The following is a 26992-nucleotide window of genomic DNA, read 5'->3' as shown; positions in this document are numbered from 1 at the left end:
CTGCTGAGTTCCTCCAGCATTTTGAGTTGCAACTTTATATTGATCCCAGTCCTGACTAAGGCCTTTGGTATGAAATGTCGATTCTTTATTCCTCTCCATCGATGCTGCCCGATCTGTTCCTCCAGCATTTGTGTGTTACTCTAGTTACAAACAGAAGCTTTAGTAGCCAAGATTTAAACTTTGTAGTCCCTTCCAGGTATCATTGTCATTAACCAGCATCTTTTAACTACACTTTCATTTATCTGAAGGCATTTCAACTGATGATACAAGCATACTCTGCTCTATCAGACTTATCAGTGACATATGACATGAAATTGGTTTATGGGTAACAACAGTGCAAAGATAAAAATCTACAAATTGTATAAATAGCCAAGGAACAATGAGGTAGCGTTCATGGACCATTCAAATATCTGATGGTGGAAGGGAAGAAGCTGTTCTTGAGTGAGAGTTTTCAGGCTTCTGTACCTCCACCCCAATCATGGTAACAAGAAGAGAGCATATTCAGGATGGTGAGGGTCTGTGAAGATTGATGCTGCCTTCTTGAGGCACTGCCTTTTGAAGATGTCCTTGATGTTATCCATTTTACCCACTTATTTAATTTGACTTATTTGTTATTGTTCAGATATTTAACCAGAAGTCATTGCTGCCCATCAGTTTGGTTCAGGTTCACCTTAAAACTGTTGTTATTGCTCCTCCTCGCACATTGTGCGGCAAACTTGCCATTTCTTTAGTCTTTGTCTGTTTTTTTTTAAAAAAAAAAGAGGTCGAGTTGTTAGCTCTATGCTCAACCCAACTCAGATGCAAAGGTTACAAGGTGCCAGCTGGATTTGAACTTGGCACCACCTCCCTCGAAGTCTGGTACAGCTGTCACCTCACCTCTGGCCGGCTACATCTTAAAATTATCCAGCCCCAACTCAGGAAAACAGTAATCAATATTTCTACCCGATGACCACAAAAGTCAGATTATTGCAACAAGGTCTACGTCTACAGTGGCTACAACATAACCATACTGGATTTTGTGTGAAATTCCACTGAGATAATAATGGAATTTATATTTAATAAAAGGCTATGGAATGTTGTATCAACACACATCAAAGTTGCTGGTGAACGCAGCAGGCCAGGCAGCATCTCTAGGAAGAGGTACAGTCGACATTTCGGGCCGAGACAGAAACACTGTCCTGGATATGAAATGACATGGAGCGCAGACTCCCTGTAGTAAGAGATTTGAAAGTGGGACGGGGAGGGGGAGGTAGAAGACAGGAGGGGGAGGGATGGAGCTAAGAGCTGAAAAGTTGATTGGCAAAAGGGATATTGTATCCTTTTGCCAATCAACTGTCCAGCTCTTGGCTCCATCCCTCCCCCTCCTGTCTTCTCCCATCATTTTGGATCTCCCCCTTCCCCATCTCTTACTATCTCTTCTTTCGGTTAGTCCTGACAAAGGGTCTCGGCCCGAAACGTCGACTGTACCTCTTCCTATAGATGCTGCCTGGCCTGCTGCGTTCCACCAGCATTTTGTGTGTGTGTTGCTTGAATTTCCAGCATCCGCAGCTTTCCTCGAGTTCGTGTTCACGCTAAGGTGTGTCAGTTTTCTTTTTTCTCTTATGAATTTAACCCTTTGCTCACCTCAAGGTTGGGTGTGGATGCATCACCCGTTGCTACAAGTAACAGATGAGAGGCCTTGTAATAAGTTGACAGGTGCAAAATGCTTATTATGCTTTAAATACAAAGACATACTTAAAATACTTTTACATAACTCAACTAAGATGGAAGGTATAATCAGCATGGTTTGTGGAGTTCATGTTATGATGTGTTTCTGGTTGCTCTGTTTTTAAAAACTGGTATTTTGTGCAATTTTGATTGGGGCGGACTGGTAACGAATGACAGCGTTAGATTGAATTGAACTAAACTGAATATTCCTAGGTTTCAATGACTTTGTGGGCTGGTGTTTTATTTTGTGTTTTTGCTTGTCTCTTTTTTTCCAACCATTTGCACAGTTTGCTCTTTATGTTGGATGTTTCATGTTTTTCTTTGAATGGGTTCCATGGTGTGTCTGTTTTGTGGCTGTGTGGGGGAAGACAATTCTCAGGGTTGTACATGGTATACATACTTTCATAACAATAAATGTATTTTGAATCTTTGAGATTAATAAAGGATTTTTGTAGGATTAAGGTGACGCCTACTTTAATCCCATATTACACTATAAGCTATGCACTAATAACAATACAAATGCTGGGGCAGACACCTTCATCTTGTTAGGAAATGAACCTTAAAAATAGTTTTCTATAAAACTCTGAGCCACCCAAATTAAATGGACATGATCGGTTGTTAGCTTAAGACTATCACAAGGTACTTTTAACAAGGATACACGTACTTCCCCATAGTTCAAATTTCACCTAAAGAAAAAAATAGAATAAAAATTTATGTCCTACCTTGATTTCCTTTAGATCCAGCTGGTCCGGTTTGGATAATGGAAGAAAGAAATACAAATTTATATTTAATAAAGCCTTCTTCCTCCTAGAGAATTCATATACAACCTGCAGCATAATCTGTTGCCCAAAAATGAATCACAGAAGGCTTTATTTAGTAGCACTCAAGAACAAGGAATGATCCCCATTATAATGGCAACTCTCTACACTCCAGGAATAACCCATTCACTGGAATTGCATGACAGCAATTCATATTGTCAGGTATATTCTTTTAAGATCTTAGCTCCAACATAAATAATTTGGAAACTTCCCAGATCTCAAATATAGATAAATGCCTCCATTTTTCTAGTCAATACATGGCAGTATGTTTACCTGCCTCATACATAGACGGAGCTCCAGGGAAACACAAACACCACCCTCAAAGGACTAGATTTGTAACAGCACTATTTTCACTGAGTGTTTGAAGACTAACACTGTATTCTGAGAACATTTCTCACACACACAGAGCAACATTACTTGAAGGTTAAGTAGAGCCACAAATCACTTACTTTTCCCACTGAAAAATATGACACTTTTAGGCCTCTTCACATCAACTTTGTCCGATATCTGGAAAACAATGCAAAATTACAAGCCTGCTCTCTGCAAATACAAGCATTAGTTGCAAAATAGCCAATCCAGGAAATCAAACATTTAAAGTTAAAAGCAAAAATAAAGCTACATTTTAGTCTTTCAACCCGTGCACTAGAGGCATATTCATTCCCTCCATCACTAACTCAGTATTTGTTGTGTATGCCATCATTATTCACCCAGGCTACTCAGAAAGCCCCTTCCAAACCAGTGACCTCTACCTCAGAAGGACAAAAGCTTCTGGCACTTAAGTACTAAGCCAACCACCTTCCTGAATGCAGAGTCCATATCCTGGAATTCCTAAATGAACACCACTGTAAGAGTACCTCCACTAGAACTCCACCAGTTTGTCACCGATTCTCAAGGGTGATTAAGGATGGACAATACAGTTTGGTTTTTCCTGGCAAGCCCAGAAAGTGACTAAATTATTTAAAAAAAACAAATATTTAATGTTATTATCATTATATAATTAACACACTTTCTTCCAGGTTGAAATACAGCAAAAGTGATGAAACCAAAAATTTCCAAACCTAGTTTGTTAGGGCACATTCGGGAGATGTGCAATATAGCAAATATTAATTTCAACAGGAACCAGTCTTCAGATCTGAATATGGATTGTAGATTGAATTTAAAAGCAGGTTGAAACAATAGTCTTCCTGAAGCTGCATTGTAGAGTAAATTGCAGACCAGGAAACAGCCAACTGACCTGAAATGTCTGCACATACATGAATGCAATCAACATGCCATTGCATATATACGACTTAGACCACAATAGTTAACACTAATTTTAATGTGTGTTGGTGGAAAGGCCCAGGTATTTGAAAAATTACATGCAACTCAAAAGCAGCATTATCAGGATCTTGTAAATTGTCCTGTTAGCTTGTTCTTTAATATATAAAGATGTGCTGTAATGTTGAGCTGGAGAGTCTCTCTCTCTCTCTGTCGTGACTCCTAAGGTTGTGAGCTTGTGTTTGCCCTGAATAGACTTTTATATCTACCAGCTGCACCCCGATGACTCTGTTCACAGTCACGACACTAAATCAAAAGCGATGGATGAAACAAAAACAAAAATCTAAAATTAGCTGAAGATATAGGTTTTGGTAAATATACTTCTAAATGGATACCTGCAGGAAAATGTTTGGGATTCTCTCCTCTGGAGGGCTACGATTATTCAAAGAGAAATCAAGTTTTTGGGCATTGGGGAAATCAGGTTTGGAAAGTGGACTGATATAATCAAACATCCTAAAATGGGGTACCTGACCCTTTTTTATGCTATGGACCAATACAGTTAAGGGGTCCATGGACCCTAGGTTGGGAAACGCTGCCTAAATGGACCGAACAGGTTTGATGATTCACACAGCTGACATCTGTATGAGGAAGTCTTCAGATTTACCAGAATAACAGAGCCCCAAGGCTCCTTGGGCGTTTCTATTTTGTACACAGCACTATTTCAGAATAATGAGGTTTACAAAGGGAAAGTTGTTTCAGAGCAATACTACATACACACCTGATAGAATACTTCTTCAACAGTGCCTGGAGGAGCACTGAAGAAATGCAGCATGTTGTTCGGCTTCTGGATTCGATTTTTGGCAGCTTGCTTCACATTGGTGAATCGGTTGTTTCGATTAGTTGAATAGTCCTTGAAACTACAAGAGCCATCTTCCAACTCAAATGATTGGCCAGGGACAATTACCTTTTGTTTTGATACACTGTGGGGAAAGGAGGGGAAAAAACCCTCAGTGAAATAAAGGCAGAGGTTTAGCTACTGATTACCAATCTGAAGATCTGAACTGAATCCTGTGACTGTTTTAAATCCCACTCAGATTTAAGTATACAGGCAGTATCAGAAAGTGACCACAAAATTAGTTGTTCACCAACATCCTTACCAGTCTGACTGAAGACCCTGAGGAGGTAAAACTCAACTGACCTAGAAGTGAATTGCTAGGTCACTTTGCTCTGGGCCATTTGGCCTTGCCACTGATCTCCATTCTACAAATGACATACTCGGAAAACGAATTGGATCCAGCACAGCTGCCTTACCATACGTTTATGTGCTGGTCAAACAGAAAGTTTTCAGTGTTTAGACACGTGAGGGCTCGGTCCACTGCAAATCCATCCCCCATTTCCACCATGGCAGCTCCAGGTTTGCTTTTTAGGAATTTAACCTGTAAATAGATTTGTAGTTGTTAAGTATAAGTTGAAACACGAGTTTTAAAAAATTCTGGAAAAAAATGAACCAAGGACTTTCGGAGGGGAGAAAGAGGAAATAGCAATTAGGTAATATTAGTCCACTATTCAAGATAAAACAGTGGAGAATTGAGACTGCAGAGACTGGAATGTGAGGCCAAAACAAACTGTTGGAAGAGCTCAGCAAACAAGCAACGTAGGGGGCAGCAAAAGAACAGTAGACATTTTGGGTCAAAATTCGGCTCAAGTCCAGTAGTTTATTTCTATTTGCCAACCATTTCCATAACAATAACTCCCAAATATGCTTCTACACAACACAAGCTCAAGATCACACTTAGTCATCTTAAGTCAACAAGTCATTGCTTGTTGTCACAGAGTGCTACAGCAGTTCAAAAAAAGTGGCTTGCTCCTTTAATTTACATTAAAGTAAATACACACCAGTACTTGTACACATTTTATTTCATATGAGTACTTTAATTTTTTAAGACGTTATGTCCGCCATCCTCGATTTGGTTTGCTACTTTATTTCCAAATACTAGATCTTCTGCTTACTGTTCACCACTGTTGCTGATTACTGATCGCATTATTAAGCAATTAACCTTTGATATTAGGCCAGCTACCAATCACTTGCATATTCATTCGTTAGAGGCATTGCAATCAATATTTGACTCTACCTTTCATAAGAATGTACAGTCTTTTTACATCAGCTCCTTGTGTTCTGTACTGTGACAGTGAATAATAAAACCGCCTTCAAACTACTCAGGACTGAAGTTTAGCTATCTGCCTAGCTTAAAATGGGGAAACTCCCAACTGAGGGCACAATAATATTGTTTATTCAGTATAATTATTGAATGTTGTCTTTTTTCGTTGTCTGTCATTCCAACATACCACAGCAATCGCTTATATGTTTTAAAAAAATACACACACACGTGAATGTATACGGTGAATGAAGCTGATCCTTGATCTAAACTAAGATAACAATGCAAAGAGATTGTAAACAAGCACTAACAATGTCAAACTTATTAAAAAAAAGACTAATGCAAAGTCCCATGCAAACATACCTTATGCACATTTCCATAGAGACAGAAAATGTTGAACACTTTGTCTGGGTTCATTCTCTTAGTATCCAGCCCATACACGATCAGGACTGGGCTATCAGCAAGAGGACCATAATCACCATGAGGGGCAAGTGGTGGAGGCTGCTGCACTGAGGAACCATACTGAGAAGAGTAGCGCCGTGAAGGTGGACCCCTACGAGGACCTGCCACTGGAGGAGGTGGTGGAGGAGGACCCATCCCCCTGCCTTCATAACGATGTGGAGGAGTATAATCATCGTCGTCGTCGTCATAAAACCCATGGTATGAAGGAGGATAGCCATGACCTGGTCAAAGAGAAAGTAAAGCATGGTCAGATTGCAAAAGATATGTAATTTATTCTGAAAAACCAGAAACAAACTTGTATTTTATGAGTAATCTAATTGCTTTGTAGAAATCACGTGATCTCCGCTTATATTTGCTTAATTCAGCACTGGTCTCCACACTAAAAAATGGGCATTGATTTAAAATAACGTGAACACTATTTTATGGTGAATCTCAGCGACTTCTGGCTGGTGGACAATGAAGTAATGAAAACAAAACACTTTATTAATCACTTCTATTAAACCATCATCGCAAACGATAGCTTGCAACTTCCCTTAGGCCTTGGAGGCTACAATGCAACAGAACTGAGACGGAGAACTGAGAGCAAGGAAGACCAGAGGTTCAATCGACATAAGTGCTGGGCCAAATTGCAAAGGTTGGGTACAGACTGAAACAAGGCAGCTGGGCTCATGCCCCCGAGCATACTTAAGGGCCAGATTGAAAAGATCGGGGTGTTGGGGCCCAAGGCGAGGGAGCTCGCTGTGCCGAACTAAGGGCCTGTGAATAGACTCTTTGTGGTCTTCAGTTCAGAATGCTATGTTTGCATGATTTTATTTTTCCTCTGCACACTGTGTGTTTGATGATGTTTCTTTTAATAATAAAAATAGTTCTTTTGGGTTTCTTTGTTTTGCAGCTATGAATCTCCAGGTTGTATAATAAATGTACTTTGAAAGTCATGACTATTCACTGTTTTGTAGAATATGATAGAAGTTGAAAGCCAAGCCTGAGGTGAACAATATTGCTACAAAATTTGTAGAATTCTAGAAGTTGGCCAATTCAATTCCTGACAAATCAATACTATGTTTAAAACAAGAAACTCTAACAGAATGAAGAAAATTTAACACAAGGGGCCAGCAATTTCAATACATCTGTAATTTAGGGAAGGTACTGCCTAAGAAAGGTGCACCTGAATACCAAGGGAGGCATCTGACCAAAGTTATCCATTGAAACACTTTCAGAGAGCCACAAAAAATCTGAAGTTCAACACTCTGTCAACCATTACCAACTTAAAAGACAGTAAATGTGGATTTTACTTTTCCAAATCTGGATTTAAAGGGAAGAAAGCAGCAAGATTTTGCATTTCTGTTGAAATGAGTCCTATGGTAGTTCAATAATTTTATTTTGCACTGGAGGTACTGCAAACAAGTGGTCTGAGAGGACAGCACAGCCCCACTCCCTGACAAGAGCAGCTAAATTCAGTGGATTTGGATCTCATCTTTCATTTTATGGCTTAATTCAGTACAGATATTATCTGTACTGAAGCTCAGCAAGGTCAAGCTTAAAAAGGACAAACATATTTAGGACTCTAAAGCAATCTAATCTTGAATATGAAGCTCCAGAGGTACTGAGCATGTAAACATTTTAAAATTCAAAATGGAAAGAAAGTTGTTCCTATTGCGAGCAGTTTTGGGCCCCTTATCTAAGAAAGGATGTGGTGGCATTGGAGAGGGTACAAAGGAGGTTCATGAAAATGATTCCGATGTTGAAAGGCTCTGCTCACTGGTACTAAGAATGAGGGGTGACCTAATTGAAACGTATCAAATGTTGAAAGGCCTTGACAGAATGGACGTGGAGAGGATGTGTCCTATGGTGGGGGAGTCTAGGATCAGAGGACACAGCCTTAGAAGAGAGGGGAGTCCTTTTAGAACAGATTTGAGGAGGAATTTCTTTAGTCAGGGAGTGGTGAATCTCTAATTCGTTGCCACAGGCACCCGGGGAGGTCAAGTCTTCATGTATATTTAAAGCAGAGGTTGATAAGATTCTTCATTAAGGGATACAAGGAGAAGGCAAGAATCTGGGGCTGAGGGAAATGGATCTGCCATGATGAAATGGCAGAACAGATTCGATGGGTCAGATAGCCTAATTCTGCTCCTACATCTTATGTTGTGGTCTCACTGAAGCATAATACAAAAAACTGAACACACTGTTTAGTAGTGGGATTTTTCTTTGGCATGATTCACTCACCAAAGCTGGATGGAGCATCGCCAAGCAAGGCAGGTGGTCTTGAACGCTTGCTCGGAGGCTCTGGAATATAAAACAGAAAACTAACGAAACCATTACATACAACAGGAATAAAAAAAAAAGCAGTAAAACTGTCACACATGAAGTCCCAACTGCAGCACAAGATTAAGTACCGTTCCCCAAGGATATAATACCAAACAGTTACTAGAAGTCAATTTGAAAGTACGCAGAATAAGACAGAACTAATACAGAAATGTCTACTTACAGCAGCGCTAGGGCACAAGGTCCAAGTGAACATTATCTTACCACTTTTATGCCTCAAACAGCAACAAATGGTTTGAAAGATGGCTCTCCATCAAACATACGGTTGCAAGAAGATTCAACACAGGCTTGAAACTTCAACCCTGCTTCATAGGTTTTACAGTACATGATCATAGAAACAAAAGATTACAATTAGAACATTCTTCTACACATCATAGATCTTTATTTGCATTTAAGCTTACAGCACAGAGGAAATTACAGAAGAAACACATTAACATACGAAAGACTTGATGACCAGATCATGTGAGAAGTGATGAAAGGAAAGCTGTCTTCAGTGTTTGAACCCCAAGATGCAACGTTCAAGTTTATTGGTTCATTTGATAATCTGTGTGAACATATCCTGAAGTGTCCAAGTACATTAGTTTAAAATCAAGTGACAATTGCTTATGCAAATATTAACCATCACCCACATAGAATACAGTTATTGCATTGTGGGCTGTGTTTCAGAATATAGTCTATAATGTAAAACACAGATTTGAAATTTGATCTGTCAGTGAATATGGAATGCTAACGTGTCTGTATCTGACATTTAGGCCATATTATGGGGTTAATACATTTTTCTTTTTAAACTGATCAAACCCAGCCAGTGACCATATCTGCAAAAAGCTTGAATTCAAAGTTCAGCCAAACTAAATTATTTGAGCAGTTTAGAAAAAAGCAACTGGAATGAATGAATCCACAGATTTAATCTATTTCACCAAAACTGAGCTGAGGTAGCCAAATTTCAGGACTGACTGGGAAGCATATACAGAACCGCCTAGGTCTTGTTTTCTAACGTTACTTTCCTGCAACTTTGACTGGAAACTCGCAAGCTATAGGGAGGGTGAGGTCAGGCTAGGCTTCAACGTCAGCAAGCCCCTGTCTGCCTGCATATCCCCCGTGGCTTTTCATGCTCCAAGTGCAGATAATTTACATTATGTAAAAACAATTAATCTACCCTAAAGCAAACACTGACGCGAGAAGTAGGGAGTTCACGCAGCTCTCTGACCAAATACACCCAAACCTGTTTTTAAAAAATATATTGCCGCAAACTATTGACTACAACATAAAAGGATGTAATGCTGAGGCATTGGTCAGACCGCTCGGAGTAATGAATGCAGTTTTGGACCCTAATCTAAGAAAGGATATGCTGGCACTGGAGAGGGTCCAGATAAAAGTTCACTAGAATGATCCAGGGTTAAGGTATGAGGAACTTTTAATGGCTCTGGGCCTACACTTAATGGAGATCAGAAGAATGAGCGGACAAAATCTCATTGAAACCTATTGAATATTGAAAGGACTGGATAGAATGGGGATTCTAGGAACAGAATACACAACCTCAGAAATGAAGAAACATCCATTTAGAATAGAAATTCTTCCTAATCTCTTTAGCCAGAGGGCGTTGAACCAGACAAATTCATTGGCACAAGACAGCTATGGAGGCCAAGGTATTGTGTATATTTAAAGGTCTTGATTATTAAGGGTGTCAAAGGTTACCGTGAGAAGGCAGAGAATAGGGTTGAGAGAGGACAATAAATCAGACATAACAGAGTGGCGGGGCAGACCTGATGGACCAAATGGCCTAATTCTGCTCGTCAAACAACTTGACTGTCAAGGAAACTTAATATTTTCTGAAGTTCCAGAGGTCAATGAATCTTTAACTTTCACTACCAAGTCAAATGCGGAGTCTCAATCACACACTTACTCAAGGCAAATGACGATTTTTTGGCGAGGGTTAGAGGACTAGGGGAGGAAAGTCGTGGATGGAAAAGATCATCCACCATCATACAAGCAGAGCTGACATGAAGGGCGATCAGCTTGTAGAGAGGGAAATCTATCACTGTCATGAGCCAACTAACCAATTTTGACATTGCACCAATTCCCATAAGGGTACGTAATTAAATTGAGATTAGCATTTCAAAGATCCAATTTAATGACAGAGAAATGTATACGATATACATTTTGAAATGCTTTATCTTTGCAAAACATCCACGAAAAAAGAAGTGCCCCAAAGAATCAATGACAGTTAAATGTGAGAACACTGAAGTCCCCAGCCCCCCTCCAGCATAAGCGGCAGCAAGGCAACAATACCCCTCCCCCGGCAAAAAAACGCACCCGTTACTGAGCACAAGCGTGAGCTAAGTGATAGCAAAGACTTAGACCCTGCAGTTACCCCAAAGGCTATCGCACTTCATCTGGCAATTGACAAACCACAGGTTCTCTGCATTTCTTCATGTTTCTATTTTGGAGTGCTCAAACTTCTATCACTTATGACTTACAGATAGAAATTACATCTGCTCAGTAATATCTTTTATCCATTCCATGGTAATAGCACCATCAGGGCTCTCAAGTAGCATATTTCAGTTAAGAGATTCTGTAACAGTCCACATACCCACAGAGGTTTGGCTGAACTTTGAAATACTGCTCATGCATTCCACGGTCACTGCTACATTCAAGCCTGCATGATTTATAAAGGCTATACAAACCCAAAAAGTATCTTACAAGACAGAAACCAGTTAGGGGATTACCATTACATAGCCAAGAACCATTAATCATTTGCCATTTCAGAAATGGTATCCAAAAAAAGTTGGCACAATTAAAGTTGGTTCAGATATCAATTGGTTGCAAGATCTTCCCCCTCAGCCTATCCTGCAAGATGCTTTTGGGCGGGGAGAAAAACAGCCCCACTGAAAACTAAAGGCCCTTAATATCACCAGAAGTCAGTGATACATTAGAAATGTGATTGAAGAGAAAATTAATGAATGTGAGAAATAAATAATTCACTCCCTGCCCATACATATATAATGGAACATAGACAATTGGATCAGCATGGATTTGTATACATAAGCAGAGGCAGCTCAAAGGATGAAGCTCAGGTCAAATCTGGAAAAGCATTTGGGACTTGAGGTGATAATGTTTAACAGGTAGAGGCAAAACGGCAACATAAAACCCATTACCAGTGCCACTGCAGGACTGAAATTAAGAAAGTGCAAATACTTGTGTAGTTTGCTATAGGAGCAGCATGTCACTGTTTCTCTTAATGTCATGCTGTTACTTTGGGACACTCCGTAAACAGCTCGAAGCTTTCCTGCTCACCAAACTTGAGCTGCTCAAGATGTAGCAGCGGGTCATCAGTTTGAACATTACTCCTCCCTGCATCAATACCAGTCAACCTGCCAATTCCACCACCCCTGCATTTGTTCCCTTTATTCCAGAAGTTTTCTAATAGGCTACTTATATGCCAAGCTCTGAATTAGCTTCGCCAAAGGAAGGTATATCTATAAACAAAGATGACTGTTCTATCTTTGGATCAAAAAGGAGACCGTGAGATTTCACTGAAGAACACTATGCAACGCCTAGAGTATGATAACTAATGACAGAGATTAAAACAGAATTAAGGGGAAACCAGGATATTTTCCCTACCCAAACCACCCAGATAATTGCAGAACACAGCTTAGTGGACAGTGGAGGCAGAAGTGCCCATCACACTCAAAAGGAATGGTACAAAAGCCAGGAAGTGGGAGCAATGCCAACAGCTCCACTTTTGGCTGGCTTCGACATGCGCTGAATGACCGAGGTCTGGGTTGGCAATCCTCCACAGGAACAACCTCTGGGATACATGCTTGGCGTTAGACTGCTCTAACTGTCACCAAGACAATGAGATACTGAAACAAACAGCACTGAACTGATTTTTAAATACCATTATTCTATTATTTATTTATTTAGTGTGGAATAGGCCCTTCTGGCCCCTCGAGCCATGCCCACCTAGCAATCCTGATTTAACCCTAGCCTAATTATGGGACACTTTACAATGACCAATTAACCTAACAAGCAGTATGTCTTTAGACTGTGGGACAAAACCCAGACACTCACGGGGAAAAACATACAAACTCCTTACAGGCAGCGGGGGAATTGAACCCGGGTCGCCTCTACTGTAGTGTCGTGCTAACCACTAAGCAACTGTGCCACTATTTCCCCATCTCCCATTTTAAAAATTTCTCATCTTATGCCTCCCACTCACCAGGATTATAACACTTAAGCAATTTAATCCCATCATTTAAAATGAGAGAATTGTTGCTTCGTGTGCCCTCTCACATGGGTATTTAAATAGTCCCATTAAAATTGATTCTCAAACTACAACGAATGAGAAGTAACATGCTGCTCCATACGTGACAAAAGGATGACAAAATTTGAAATGCTGGGCATTATAAATTCCAACTGTCCAGTTTTTAATGTTTTGCTACCCTCATGCTCTGCATATATACCCTTATCACTGATGTACCTGCTTACAGATGGTATCAGAAAGACTTCTCCTGAAGTAATAGGCTCTCTGGCTGTAGAATTGTCTGCCAAGTGGAAGGAACCTTCATTGATTCTGTATGACTGGAGTATTTAATGCAAAATAGCATCTGTACCGGTGGAATAAAAACCTACAAGGTCTCAGTGAACATGAGAAAGTGTCACATTTTTCTGCAGCTAACAGGGAGAGGAGGCTTTGTAGATGAATGATTTCAAGTGTCTTCATCTTGTTAGAGGTTTCATGAGGTAGATTTACAGAGAAAACGGGAAATATTTGAGGTGAATTATTCAGGTATTTCATGGTCTTGACAGCTTGAAGAACGTCCTCGCTCAATTGTGTTTTCTTGTGAGTACAGTGTTGATCACATGGATTATTTCTCCCTCTCTCCTTTTGCGCAGTGCTAGCTACGTGACAAGCTGTGGGTGCAGCCGACGTCCAGCGTTGGTAATGCTCACCGTTACGAGTGTATATACAAATGAGCGTCTTGTATTGAAGTCAGTGAATAGAGGCTGTTGAGGAAAGGCTGAAGGTTTGCCGTATGAGGAGGATAAGCTTCCAGCAACCTTCGATTTCTGGTTAGCACACTGGCATTGACAGGCACTTCAGAGAAAACCGAGTTTCAACACAATTAAACAAACGGGAAACAATTCTGGGACCATGTTCCAATTGCTGGGGACATTTTCATCAGAAGAACACAAGACTGACAATATTAAGGGGATACTATTGCTGAATTACAAATATCTACCATCATAGTTCAAGGTAACACCAAATAAAGACAGCGGTTGTTTAATCCCCATTTAGATTTGTTTGTCCAATCTCAAGGCTACCTTTAATAGCAGATGACTGAAGGGACAGTGTAAACAAGGTGATCCAGAGTACTTGGCAGATCCCATTCTGTGAAGAACACTCAAAACTCCTACAGATAAATGATTTTGCTCAACCTAGAGCCATTTCTATTGTGGAAATACTGAGAAGGGTGGAAACCGTGAGAAACTAAAATGCAAGCAAGAAATACAGAATTAAAAAAAGGTATTACTCTGTAATTAGCCCACTTTGACATGGCATCAAAGGACAGTCATGAAAATAGCATTTATACATACAATACATTCATTTGCAGAATCTTCACCCTTCAAGATGCTTGAAGATCTTGGGCGAAGAGAGCGAAATATGAAAAATTGCAAAAAATGTACGGCGTGTCCTTGCTCTGATTAAGCAATGAGGTGAGAGGTTATTGCTCCGACAAATTAGTAGAAAATTGATAGGCATCTTTGTTGAAATCCATACTCAGAAAGTGAGATTGAATATCTGAAGAACTGAGGTGACACAAAATGAATTCCCTCACTTCACGCCATTGATGAGCGGCTAAAAATAGATAGTAGTCAGACTGGTAGTCACAAGTACACCTATATAAGAACCCATGTTGAGATACTGTGAAGGTGTTGTAATATATTCCGTAATAATTAAATGCAAAGTATTGAAATCTCAGAACAACATTCTTAATGCAGCTAATTGGAGAAAGCTTTAGCCCTATGCAAATCCCGAATAAAATCAAGCAGCATATTGTTACTGACCAACCATGAAGTGTAAAAACTTAAAATTCGTAAGACTGGAAACAAGAAAGAACACTTACTGATAACACTGTTACCTTAAAACTATAAATCAACATCATACCAAATTCACCAACAGCTAATTTTAACAGTAAACTACTGGCAAAGTAATAGTTTATAACTATTAGTTTGCATTTGTTAAAACCCAATCAGAAAACTACTAAATTTGAAACTTTCAGTTACACAAAGAGTTAATCAACTGTTCACAGGGAATAACAGGACAAATATATTATAGAAATATTTAGTAATGCATTCCCATGTGGAAATAAATTTAAGTTCATATTAAAAATTCACAATAATCATTGAAAAAATCCCCTGAGGTGTGTAAGCACTTGAACTGCAGAAGACAAGTCATTTCAGAAATTCAAACAGAGTAATTAAGCCAAATCTTATTAGACTTAATTCCCAAAAACACAGCACTGACCGCAGTGTTATCACTAAAGTTTCTATCGAACATTAGAGCACAAGTTTGTAGAATCCCTTTTTAAACTAAAAAGGTTCAGTTCTAACCTGCCAATTATTCAGTTGCCTCCACAGAACATTTGATCTGTACTCTAATGGCACTGGCAAATGCTTGGAAATACTTTGAAATTATGAATCAAGTGTAATGCAACAAGTCTCTGAGAAAAATATTAAATTAAGATGGAATACTGATAGTAAATTGCCTCCAGTGATATCCAAGGAAGCAAACAATGCAGTGTATATACATTTTTTTCCTGTACGGTGAAAACCCAAGTATGACAAGTACAATTCAGTGCAAGTAGCTCTCACAATGTATTTAGATATTGCTGTGAGCAGATGTATAGAGATTCAAATATGTCCAGAAAGAAATATATCAAAAGAAAGCAATCTGAGGCTTTGCATTTGTCTACGTGCTTGAATGACAGCTATATTATCACCTTGCTCACACCAATCATTAACTGTTACCCCCGCCCCCCCTAAATGTGGCAGGACCAGATAACCAATATCACCAGTGCTGGAAGCTTACCTCAGTGTAGACTCAAGATTTAACCTTTGACTTTCAACCATTATCTAAGAGATCAGGGCCAACGTTAACAAAAATCTTTATCCTATACACCGTCATTGAGATAGTAAACTGCAACACAGGGGCAAGGAAGTTACCAAAAAAAAGACGAGTACTTCTTGCCCCTCAATTTTACTTTCTACCAAGCATTATAGCTAAACTGCATGAATCCAAATTAACGGATGCATTCTGAGACTGAAGGAAATAATTTCAGTTAACTAAAATGACACCTGAAGATGGCTCAGGACAAAAATGTCACAATGTCCATTGCACATCTGTAAAAAGATTATAGCAAATACGTTGATTTAGTAAGTGCGATATCAATGCTTAGCTAGGGAAAAGAAAAACTTTTAAGTTAAACTTTTAAAAACTTTCTCTGTTAAGTGATAACTTAACAGAGAAGCAACAAAAATGTTATTCAGCCTCGCTAATATTCAAATCTTAACAATGCAGCGTTGGTGCTGAATCTCCACAACTAATCCCAATTCCTACAATAATCAAAATAACCTTGTCAAAGGTGCTGAAACTACACTGACAAAATGGCTACTGGTTTCACTAAATTCCATTACAGTACCATGCAAGTCTTCGGCACATATGTATAGCGAGGGTACCTAAGACACTTACACAGTACTGTATTGGTCGACATGGAGCGTCACGGGAGGTGTGGGACAGATGGCAGGAGTGCCGGGCCGGGGGTTCAGTCACACCCAGCCCTGAGACACCAGGGAAGGTCATTTGATTCCAAACAATTCGTTTATTGATTACAGAATGTTTCTCTGGTGCTTCCTACTCCCTCCCCTCTCCTTTCCTCCTTTCCCAACCATAATTCCCTACTTCCTGCCCCCTTCCCACACTCAGTCCACAAATGAGACCCATATCAGAGTCAGTTTTACCACTCACACATCATGAAATTTGTTTTTTTTTTGCAGCAGTAGTGCAACACATGAAATTACTACAGTACTGTGCAGAAATCTCAGGAACCCTAGCTAAATATATGTGCCCAAGACTTTTGCACAGTACTGTATATAACCTGCTATATCAGAAAAGGGCAAATCTTTATAGGACTAGCTTTTAAAATTAGCCTTCAAATCAAAAAGAGCAGGGAATAAATGAAAAATGGCTTCATTCACATAAAAATGTACGTGGCCTGGGGAACACCACAGCACTGTCACAGCCTCAATTTCTTCTCCCTTCGGGATGCACCAAGACTCTGAAAACACTATAGTTTTCACTTAAAGCCTATGATACTCTAAACATATCACACCGCTGACTATCTTAAGAAAATCAACATGAAAAAGATTGGAACCATAGCTGATACCCACACTAACATGTCAGTATTGAAAATAACATGGATTACAGAACAAGTTATTGCCTTCAGAGGGGGAGAAGAGGAATGGAGAAGAAAGAACATTTCTTCAGTGAAGTTAAAATTAACCATGGAGATAACTTGCATTTAAATATGTCCTAAGCTGGAGAAACTTCAGTTCCCAGGCATTTCACAGCATAGCAACATAAGAGTTTCCATGTTGCCATGTGGAACAGATGTACAAGGAGAGAATTCCAGAGCTTGGGCCAAAGTTATATCTGAAGTAGCAGGAATTAGGGAGTTACACACACAAAATGTTGGAGGAATTCAGCAGGCCAGGCAGTATCTATGGAAAAAAGTACAGTCGACATTTCAGGCTGAAATGCTGACTGTAGTTTTTTCTCCATTGATGCTGCCGGCCTGCTGAATTCCTCCAGCAACTGCAGATTTTCTCGTTTGGAATAAGAGTTGTTAACACCCAACAGTCCAGAGGCAGAGGTGTGGTTTCCAAAGAAGTGTAAAATGATACAAAACTGAGGGATTTAAACATACATGTTCATCTGGCAGAGTATAAAAAGCAGTTCATCTTCAGCAAATTGGAAAAGTACCAAAAAAGTGAACAAATTTAAGTGCTAAAATGCCAACTTTGTTCAAAAAATTCAGACTGACAGTTTGCACATATCAAACCAAATTTGGATTTATCCCTATATTCTACATATATATAATAAAACTAAGACTTACTTGGCCCTGCACTCTAATTGACAATGGCTAAAGGTCAGAGGTTCCGATATAGGTTTGCAAACAGAAACAAATTTGAATAAAAGGAGGATGCAAAGATCAGGTGTGCAAGACAGAATATTGGCAACACGCTTATACATGACCTTACCTGGTCTACCAGGGTTAGGGTTTACATAATCCCAGGTATCAGCATCATTCTTAAAGACATTCAGACGGGTTGGCTGCAACAGAATACAAGTTACTTACATTTGAAAGAAATAGATTTGAAGTGACAATGGCCCAAAATTTACTAAGCCAATTTTCAAATGGGTAACAAAATCAAATTCACTCCAGGGGGGCTGATAACACGGCTGTTAAAATGAGGGCGGCATGGTAGCGTAGTGATTAGCTCAATGCTTTACAGTACCAGCAACCCAGGGTTCAATCCCCACTGCTGTCTTGAAGGCATTTGTACATTCTTGCCATGGCATTTCTCCAGGTGCTCCGGTTTCATCCATAGAAACACAGAAAAACTACAGCACAATACAGGCCCTTCAGGCCCACAATGCTGTGCTGAACACGTATGTACTTTAGAAATTACCTCGGGTTACCCATAGCCCTCTATTTTTCTAAGCTCCATGTACCTACCCTGGAGTATCTTAAACTTACCCCTGACATCCCCTCTGCACCTACTTCCAAGCATCTTAAAACTGTGCCCCCTCGTGTTAGCCATTTCAGCCCTGGGAAAAAGCCTCTGACTATCAATGCCTCTCATCATCCCGTACAGCTCTATCATCTCTCATCTTTTGTCGCTCCAAGGAGAAAGGGCCAAGTTCACTCAACCTATCCCATTCATCCTTTTCTATGCCTATCTGGCTTTTCTACTGGCTTAAGAGGAGCAAGGAAGATAAGCCAAACGGTGTTGCTGAGCAGAGAAATCTTGGGATCAAGTTCATAGCTCCATGATAGTGGCTACACAGCTCGATACAGTGGGGAGGAAGGCTCATGGAATGCTTGCCTTTATTACTCAAGTTACGTTGCTACCTCCTAGCACTCTGGTTAAGCCACATCTGGAGTACTCATACAGTTTTGGTTGCCCCATTATATGTTAAGGCTTCATAGAGGGTGCAGAAGAGGTTTACCAAGATGCTGCCTGGTTTAGAAGGCATGTTATCACGACAGGCTGGACAAACGGGTTGTTTTCTTTAGAGCAGCAGAGGGAAAGGAGCTGTTCCTGAATCGCTGGCTTCAGGCTTGTCTTCCTCCTTCCTGATGGCAACAATGAGAACATGGCATATCCTGGGTGGTGCTGATCCTTAACCTTACAAGTTTCTGCATCCTACTTCGATGTTGCGCAGTAGCACCTCCATACCAGATGGTGATGCAGCCAGTCAGAATGCTCTCCACATTACATTTGTAGAAGTTTTTGACAGTTGACAAACCTAATCTCCTCAAACTCTTAATGACATATAGCCGCTCTTTTGCCTTCTTCATAGCTGCATCAATATGCTCTATCCAGGTTAGGTCTCAGAGATAGAGAAACCCAGGAACATGAAATTGCTCACTCTCTCCACTTCTGATTCCTCTGAGAATTGGCTTGTGTTCCCGCATCTTATCCTTTCTGAAGCCCACAGTTGGCGCTTTTGTCTTGCTGACGTAGGGTGCAAGATTGTTACTGTAACAACACTCAACGAGCTGGTACATTTATAAGGTTCACTAATTCTGAAGCACTTGTAATCATTACATCACCAGTATATTGCAACTGTGAAGCACAGTATCAACTTGCTATGGTTTCTTCAGTTCTGCCTTTGTCCATCCAACAGAAGGAAAAAGATAGCAAAAGTATGTGAAGACCACTAAACTCAAAAGGCAAACACCAATGTGATTTAGAAAGATACTGCTGTTCCTTCATTGTTGCTGAATTTAAAAACTGGAGCACACTGTCCCTTGGCACTTTTTGAATCCACCTCACTACCTGACTGCTGATGCTGCTCTGCAAAGTCTCACCACCGCCCTACCAAATTAATGCTAGCCCTGACAGCAATAAGCAAACTCTACTAATGAATAAACACAGTAATTAATTATCTGATGCCTGTCAGAAGATTACCGTAATGCATTAGGATTTTGTAGGGAAGCTTAAAAAAAACTTCTTCAGCAGCCAGCTGCAAAACAAGCGATCGCTGGAAAGATAAAGCCTCAACAGCTAATCTTGGCTATAATCAGATCAGGCTGCCGACGCTCCTTGTCAGTGTTTGAAAATGTAGAATATGGTGCCTTGTAAAAATATTCAGCCCCCACAACTATTTTCACATTTACCATCTCATTTTCTAAATTTAAAATACATTGAAGTTGGAAATCATACCATGAGAAAGTCTGCAGATGCTGGAAATCTGCAGCAACATGCACAAAATGTTGGAGGATTACTTTGAGCCAACCTAGAAAATATTGTGCATCACATCAAATCTAAAGAAAAATTCCAAAATAATATACTAAAAATGAAAAACTAGAGGCTGAAAAAGTGTTCATCCCCTATTGTGATCAATATGCTAACTAACTTTCCTCAGGTGCAATATACAGTACCAACTCATCCAATTTGTTGATGTAGAAAACTGAAGGACCATCTTCCTAAGAATAAACATGCCCTCTCTCTGCAAGGTCCAACAGTATAGACTTCCAACAGACCCAACCAAATGAAGACAAAAGAGCATCCAAGGCAAGTCAGGGAAATGATAATGGAGAAGAATAAATCTGGAAAGGGTACAGACTCCTCAAAGGCACTGAACATATCTGAGCTCAGTGCAGTCCATCTTGAAAATACGGAAAAATATGAAACCACAGCTGTGCTGCCTACGTCAGGCTGCCCCTCCAAACTTAAGACACCGAAGAAATGCACTTGTAAGAGGCCACTGTGATGCCAAATCACTGAATAAGCTGCAGAAGTCGATGGCTGCAACTGGAGATGAAGTTCATGGCTCTACAATCTCCAAGACCGTGCACAAAGGGTATTTATGGACAAATGGCAAGGTAGAAACTCTGGCTAAAAAAAGCATTTCCTTGCCCATAAAGATTTTGCAAAGTGTCACTCAGAAGACACCGTCAGGATGTGGAAGGTCTTGTGGTTGGATGAGACTAAAGTGAAACTTTTTGATCTCAACACCAAGCTGTACATTTGGCGCTAATCTACTACTGCGCATCGGCTGGGTAACACCATCCCTACTGTAAAGTATGGTGGAGGGATCATCATGCTATCGGGTTGTTTTTCAGCAACAGGGACTGGAAATCTGGTCAGGATAGATGGGAAGATGAATGCTGCTAAATAGAGACCCTAAATAATGACCTGCTGGCCTCTGCCAGATAGCTTAAACTAGAGAGGAAGCTTGTCTTTCCCATCAGGACAACATTCCAAAGCACACTGCCAGAGCAACCAGAGTGGCTTCAAGTGAAGAATCTATGATGTCCTTGAGTGGCCCAGGAGGAGTCATGATTAACTCAATTGAACATCTCTGGCAAGACCTCAAGATTGCTGCCCACTGCCCAACTACCCCAGCACAGCTTGAGCAATTTTGCAAGGAGTGGGCAAACCTTGACCCATCACATTATGTAAAATGAATAGACTACTGGCTGTAACAGCTGAAAGAGGTAGTTCAACTAAACACTGAGCAAAGGAGGATGAATACTTTTGAATTGCTAACATTTCAGTTTTTCAAGGTTTACAATTTTTCCTGTTTTTTGGGGCTCTAGTGTAGGGGAAAAAAGGAGCATGTGACTCACAAATAAAAATTCTCAGTTAAATTATCAAAATCCTTGGTTGTAATACTCATCTATGTGAGCAATGGTTTGGAGGCTGAATACCTTTTCCTAGGCAATGAATATTTATGCATGGCAAGTAGCTGCCATTAGAACCACATCCGCAAATCCAAGGAATTTGGAAGGAAGAAGTTAGTGTTGAGGAGAGAAAGTAAAGATACATTATGCATAATTACAGGCAGCTGCATCCCATAAAGACTCACCTTTGCGTATTCTATTTTCAAAGTACAACAACCAGAATAAATATCGGCACCATTAAGAGATGCTTTGGCCTTCTGTGCACTTTGAACAGAGTCAAATGTATAGCAAATCAAGGAAAACACCGTTTCATATATATTCAATAGAAATGACAATATTTTCAGCACCTCAAATACTAAACAGAATCCCACAATGGTTTTGTTGGCAAATGCATTATCCTACCCTGCTGTTGATCAATTACTCTAACTGGAAAATCTGTGAGTGAACTAGCAATTTGTTTTCAGTGCAAAGTACTGCAGCTTGGCAAGTTAAACCAGAACAGGACGTAACTGTTATTAGCAGAGTCAGGGAGAATACTGTAGAACAGAGAGATTTTTAGAATTTTTAGAACAACTATAGCTCCATGAAATTGGTGACACAGGAAGAGAGGGTGATACAGTGGGATGACACAGGCCACCTGCATCAGACGATCATTGAATATGAGCAACAAACAAGATCTGCAGATGCTGGAAATCAAAACAATACACATAAAATGCAGAAGGAACTCGAGAGGCCAGGCAGCATCTGTGGAAGAGGAAACAATGAACATTTCAGGTTGAGACCCTGAAACATCCACGGCTTAGTCTTTTCCATAGATGCTGCCTGGGCCATGAGTTCTTCCAGCATTGTGCGTGTATTACATGGAATATGAGAGTGGAGGAAGATTGAGACACCGGGACGAATGAGGAAGGCGAGTGAGAGTTCAGTGCCGAATGTCTTCCCTTTGATTGCTGCCAGAGAAGGAACCTGTGAGTGTGTGTGGAAGGCAGGCCTCTGTCTTTCGCAGAGTCCTTCTCTTTCAGTGAAGGATGACATTACCATGGTTCTGTGTTATGGATTGGACTATTAAGTTTATGGACAGTGGACTCTTTGATTTATGGTTTTTATATTTTGTGTTTTCGCCCATTCTTTCCCTTTTTTTGTGTGAGGGAGTGGGTTTTAGGGCTGATGTTCTTATTGTGCTGTTAAGTTTTTTTGTGCAGTGTGAGGAGGGGATATGGTGTTTAATGTTTTTGTTCCATGTTGTGTGGGGGTTGATTCACTCTGAACGACTTTCATGTTCTTTGTCTCGTGGTTACTTAGAAAAGAATCTCACGAGTTGTATATGAATACATACTTTGATAAATGAACCTTTGAGACATCATGTTACAGCTGTTCGAAACATTAGAGAAACCGCACTTGTGTAGAACCCTGGTTGCTAAACTATAGGAAGGACATTATTGAGCTGGAAGGGGTACAGAAATCATTCACAAGTACGTTGCTGAGAGTTAGAAGTGAATAAATAGGCTGTGGTTATTATCCCATGGCTCATAGGAGGCTGAGCAGTGACTTACAGAAAGTACACAAAATCTTGAGGGGAAGACAAGGAGGCAAATTTGATTAGTGACCATTACCCACTCTCCTCTCCCCCCCAAAGCAGGGGAGTCTGAAGCTAGAGGACATTGGTTTAAAGTGACAAGGGAAGAAGTTTAACAGAAAAGGAAAAGGATTAAAGGAGACCCAATTTTTTTTTAAATGCAAACACGAGCAAAATCTGCAGATGCTGGAAATTCAAGCAACACACACAAAATGCTGGTGGAACACAGCATCTATAGGAAGAAGTACAGTCCACGCTTCGGACCGAGACCCTTCATCAGGACCAACTGAAAGAAGAGATAGTAAGAGATTTGAAAGTGGGAGGGGGAGGGGAGATCCGAAATGATAGAAGACAGGAGTGGGAGGGACAGAGCTAAGAGCTGGAAAGTTGATGGCAAAAGGGATACAAAGCTGGAGAAGGGAGAGGATCATGGGACAGGAGGCCTAGGAAGAAAGAAAGGGGGAGGGAAGCACCAGAGGAAGATGGAGAGCAGGCAAGGAGTGATTGTGAGAGGGGAAAAGGGGGGGAATAATGGTAAGAAGGGGAGGAGGGGCATTAACAGAAGTTAGAGAAATCAATGTTCATGCCATCAGGTTGGAGGCTACTCAGACTGAATATAAAGTGTAGTTCCTCCAACTTGAGTGTGGCTTCATCTTGACAGTAGAGGATGCCATGGATTGACATATCAGAATGGGAATGGGACTTGGAATTAAAATATGTGGCCACTGGGAGATCCTGCTTTCTCTGGCAGACAGAGCGTAGGTGTTCAGCGAAACGGTCTCCCCACACAAAGGGTACTGTGTATATGGAATAGGTTGTCAGAAGAAATAGTAGAAACAAAGATACAATTAAGCATTTAAAAGGCATTTAGACAGGAACACAGATAGAAGAGGCTTAGAGGGAAATAGGCAAAACACAGTGAGGACAAGCTAGGGTAGCTAATTATTCAGCATGGACAAGATAAAGAGCTTGTTTCCACTCTATATAACTATGGATCTCTTTTCCTAACACAGGCCTACAAACAGATAAACAACTACAGTACATATCTTGTTGTTGATGTTCATTTGTCAAATACTAGAACGTAGGGTCATAGACACCAAACTGAGAGAATGAAGCCAAATTCAAGTGACCAACACTGCTCGCCAGCAAATAAGACTCTGAAGGTTTGTGAGGAATGATCAAATGAGAATGCATAGAGTAATTTTAAAGCTATTAAAAATAGACCAATTGTTTCAATTAACTTATCCGATAAGAAATACACAAACTTCCCAGTTTGGGTTCTCTTTTATGGTTACCAATTTAAAATTCACGGGACGTCATTACTCCCCCTGCATTTCAAAATTCTCAAATGTTCCAGATCATTTTACTTCCATTTCCATTTTTTTCTTTAAGTTATCTTCTGTTTATTGTCATACTCTCGCTGCTGCCCGCAAGGAGTCTGCAATTTTTCCCCATGACCTCATGGGTTTCCTCCGAGTGCTCTGGTTTCCACCCACCGTCCAAAGACATACCGGTTGGTAGGCTAATTGGTCATTGTAAATTGTCCTGTAATTAAGCTTGCATTAAATTGGGGGACTGCTTGACGGTGTGGCTCAAAGGGTCAGAAGGGACTTTTCCACATGCACCTCAATTTAATATTACCATCCTCTTCAATAAAGTATGCATTTAAACTTGCATCATAAAGTAAACACATTTACTTCTCTGCTAACATCCAGTCTCCCCTCCTGCATTCTGAACTTGCTGCAACATTATGGCTTTCCAATTTAAAAAGTCAATCATCTAAAACAGTCTGTATATTCAAAGGGTATATCTCCAACATTTGCCATTTAATTTATAAAATGAGCTGTAGCATCCTGACAAGGCAATGGAAACATTAGTTCTTTTCAAATCCAGGATAAGAACAGAAAATGCAGGAAACAGAGTCAGATATCAGCTTCACCCAAAATGTTAAGGAGATGTTTCTCTTCACGGATACTACCTGACGTGCTGAGTGCTACCAGCATATTCTGTTTTCAAATCGATTTCCTGTTTGCTGTTTATTGATTTGAAAACCCGTAACTGCTGCTCCAAAGTGACTAATTTTACTCCCTTTGTCATCCTGAAAAGTTAAATTAACCTTCCCCGATCCAAGAACAGCCATGTTCATGACTCTGCCTCATCTCGGATACATCACGGAACAGGCCCTCCCGGCCCTTCAACCTCGATTTAACCCCACTTGGGACCTACCAACCAGTACATATTTGGGACGGTGGGACACCAGCACCCGGAGGAAACCTACACAGTCACGGGGAGAAGGTACAAACTCCTTGCAGATGACACCGGAACTGAACTCCCGATGCCTTGAGCTGTACTAGCGTTGCCCTAACCACTATGCTACCGTGGCGCTAGCAACATCCTTGTCAGCAACACTTGCATCTTTCCTAATATATGCAAGCAAAATTTTCAAAAATCTCCCAGGTGATTTAGTTAGCAGGTCTGAAATCCCCAGGGTTTGCATATAAACCCAAAAATCACACATTTTCAGCACTTGCTTGTCAGATTGCCCGCTTTTTTTAAAAAAAAACCACTTCCTAACTTTTATAAATTACCCTATACGTCCCCAGAGGATTATAAGTAAACTAATAACGTAGAACTATAATGAAATTCCTGACGAAGGGTCTCGGCCTGTAACATCGACTATACCCCTTCCTAGAGATGCTGCCTGGCCTGCTGCGTTCACCAGCAACTTTGATGTGTGTTGTATGAAATTACAGCAAGCAGGAAGCCTTTCAGCACGTCCCACACTTTAATAAAATCTTACTGTCGACATTTCCCACTTGGGTATCAAGAAGCATCTGCAATTACCTAACTGACAGATCAGAAAACCATTGTGACGGCAATGCAGAGTACCAATAATAGCAACCAATACCTAGGGTGCACAAAGTTTTGCAGGAGGCTGACTACGTTACTTCACCATTCTTAATCTGTACGCATGTACAAGTTTTGCTTCAGTAACTTTTGATCACAAAAACAGAAGGCAAGGAGAAAAACATGCACTGCAAAAGGATATTCCACCATTGCTTGAATTCCATTCTTCCTAAATATCACAATCCTTTGAACAGGCCCACAGGGATTGCAGATCGTGTACAGAACATCCTGAAAAACAAGGTAGTTGCAAAGAGGTAAACAAATAATTCTGCACTGTACAAACTGAAACCCCCATAGGATTGCAATTAAACATCTCAATTCCCCTCAGAGCAGACATACAAGTTGGAAATCAGGAAAAATTAATAAACCTGACATGAATGGTAGAGTTTAAGATAAAGATTCAATTTTGTGCGTTTAATAATTACCATTGAAGCCCTGTATCAAATAAGATTTAACCAACATTAATAATTACTGAAGTATTCTGAGCAAACTTCTGATCTAGAAGCAGAATTATGAAGATCAGGCTGAAGCCCACAGCTCTGTCAATGTGGGTTCAATCCTGATCTCTGGTTCCATGAGGAGTGTGGTCATTTGCCAAACAAACTAGTGGCTTCCTTTCACATCGCTGTCAAAGACTCCAAGGGCGGAATGAGCTCGCTCATTTTATGTCTTCTCATGACATGGAACAAGTCCCAACTGATGGGTGGGGGGTGGGAATGCTTTTATTCAGTTTTATGTATTTGGAGACACAGGGCCGAATAGACACTTCCGGCCCTTTGAGCCGCAGTGCCCAGCAACCCCCAATTTAGC

General features: G+C 40.4%; 1 protein-coding gene across 1 annotated transcript in view; it reads right to left on the bottom strand.

Moving 5' to 3' along the window:
- The window catches only part of LOC134352656 (heterogeneous nuclear ribonucleoprotein L-like), a 39581-nt gene that overhangs the window by 6298 nt on the left and 6291 nt on the right, over positions 1-26992 (bottom strand). The window contains exons 4-12 of the mRNA XM_063059998.1: positions 26325-26410; positions 21885-21981; positions 18044-18116; positions 8624-8683; positions 6302-6621; positions 5094-5218; positions 4561-4762; positions 2975-3032; positions 2430-2450 (exon numbers count right to left, since the gene is read on the bottom strand). Of these exons, the coding sequence (XP_062916068.1) occupies positions 2430-2450; positions 2975-3032; positions 4561-4762; positions 5094-5218; positions 6302-6621; positions 8624-8683; positions 18044-18116; positions 21885-21981; positions 26325-26410 (1042 nt within the window). The remainder of the gene's footprint in view (positions 1-2429; positions 2451-2974; positions 3033-4560; positions 4763-5093; positions 5219-6301; positions 6622-8623; positions 8684-18043; positions 18117-21884; positions 21982-26324; positions 26411-26992) is intronic.

Source organism: Mobula hypostoma, chromosome 10 (genome assembly GCF_963921235.1).
Source record: "Mobula hypostoma chromosome 10, sMobHyp1.1, whole genome shotgun sequence".
Lineage (NCBI taxonomy): Eukaryota > Metazoa > Chordata > Chondrichthyes > Myliobatiformes > Myliobatidae > Mobula > Mobula hypostoma.
This window is presented reverse-complemented; position numbering and strand designations above follow the sequence as displayed.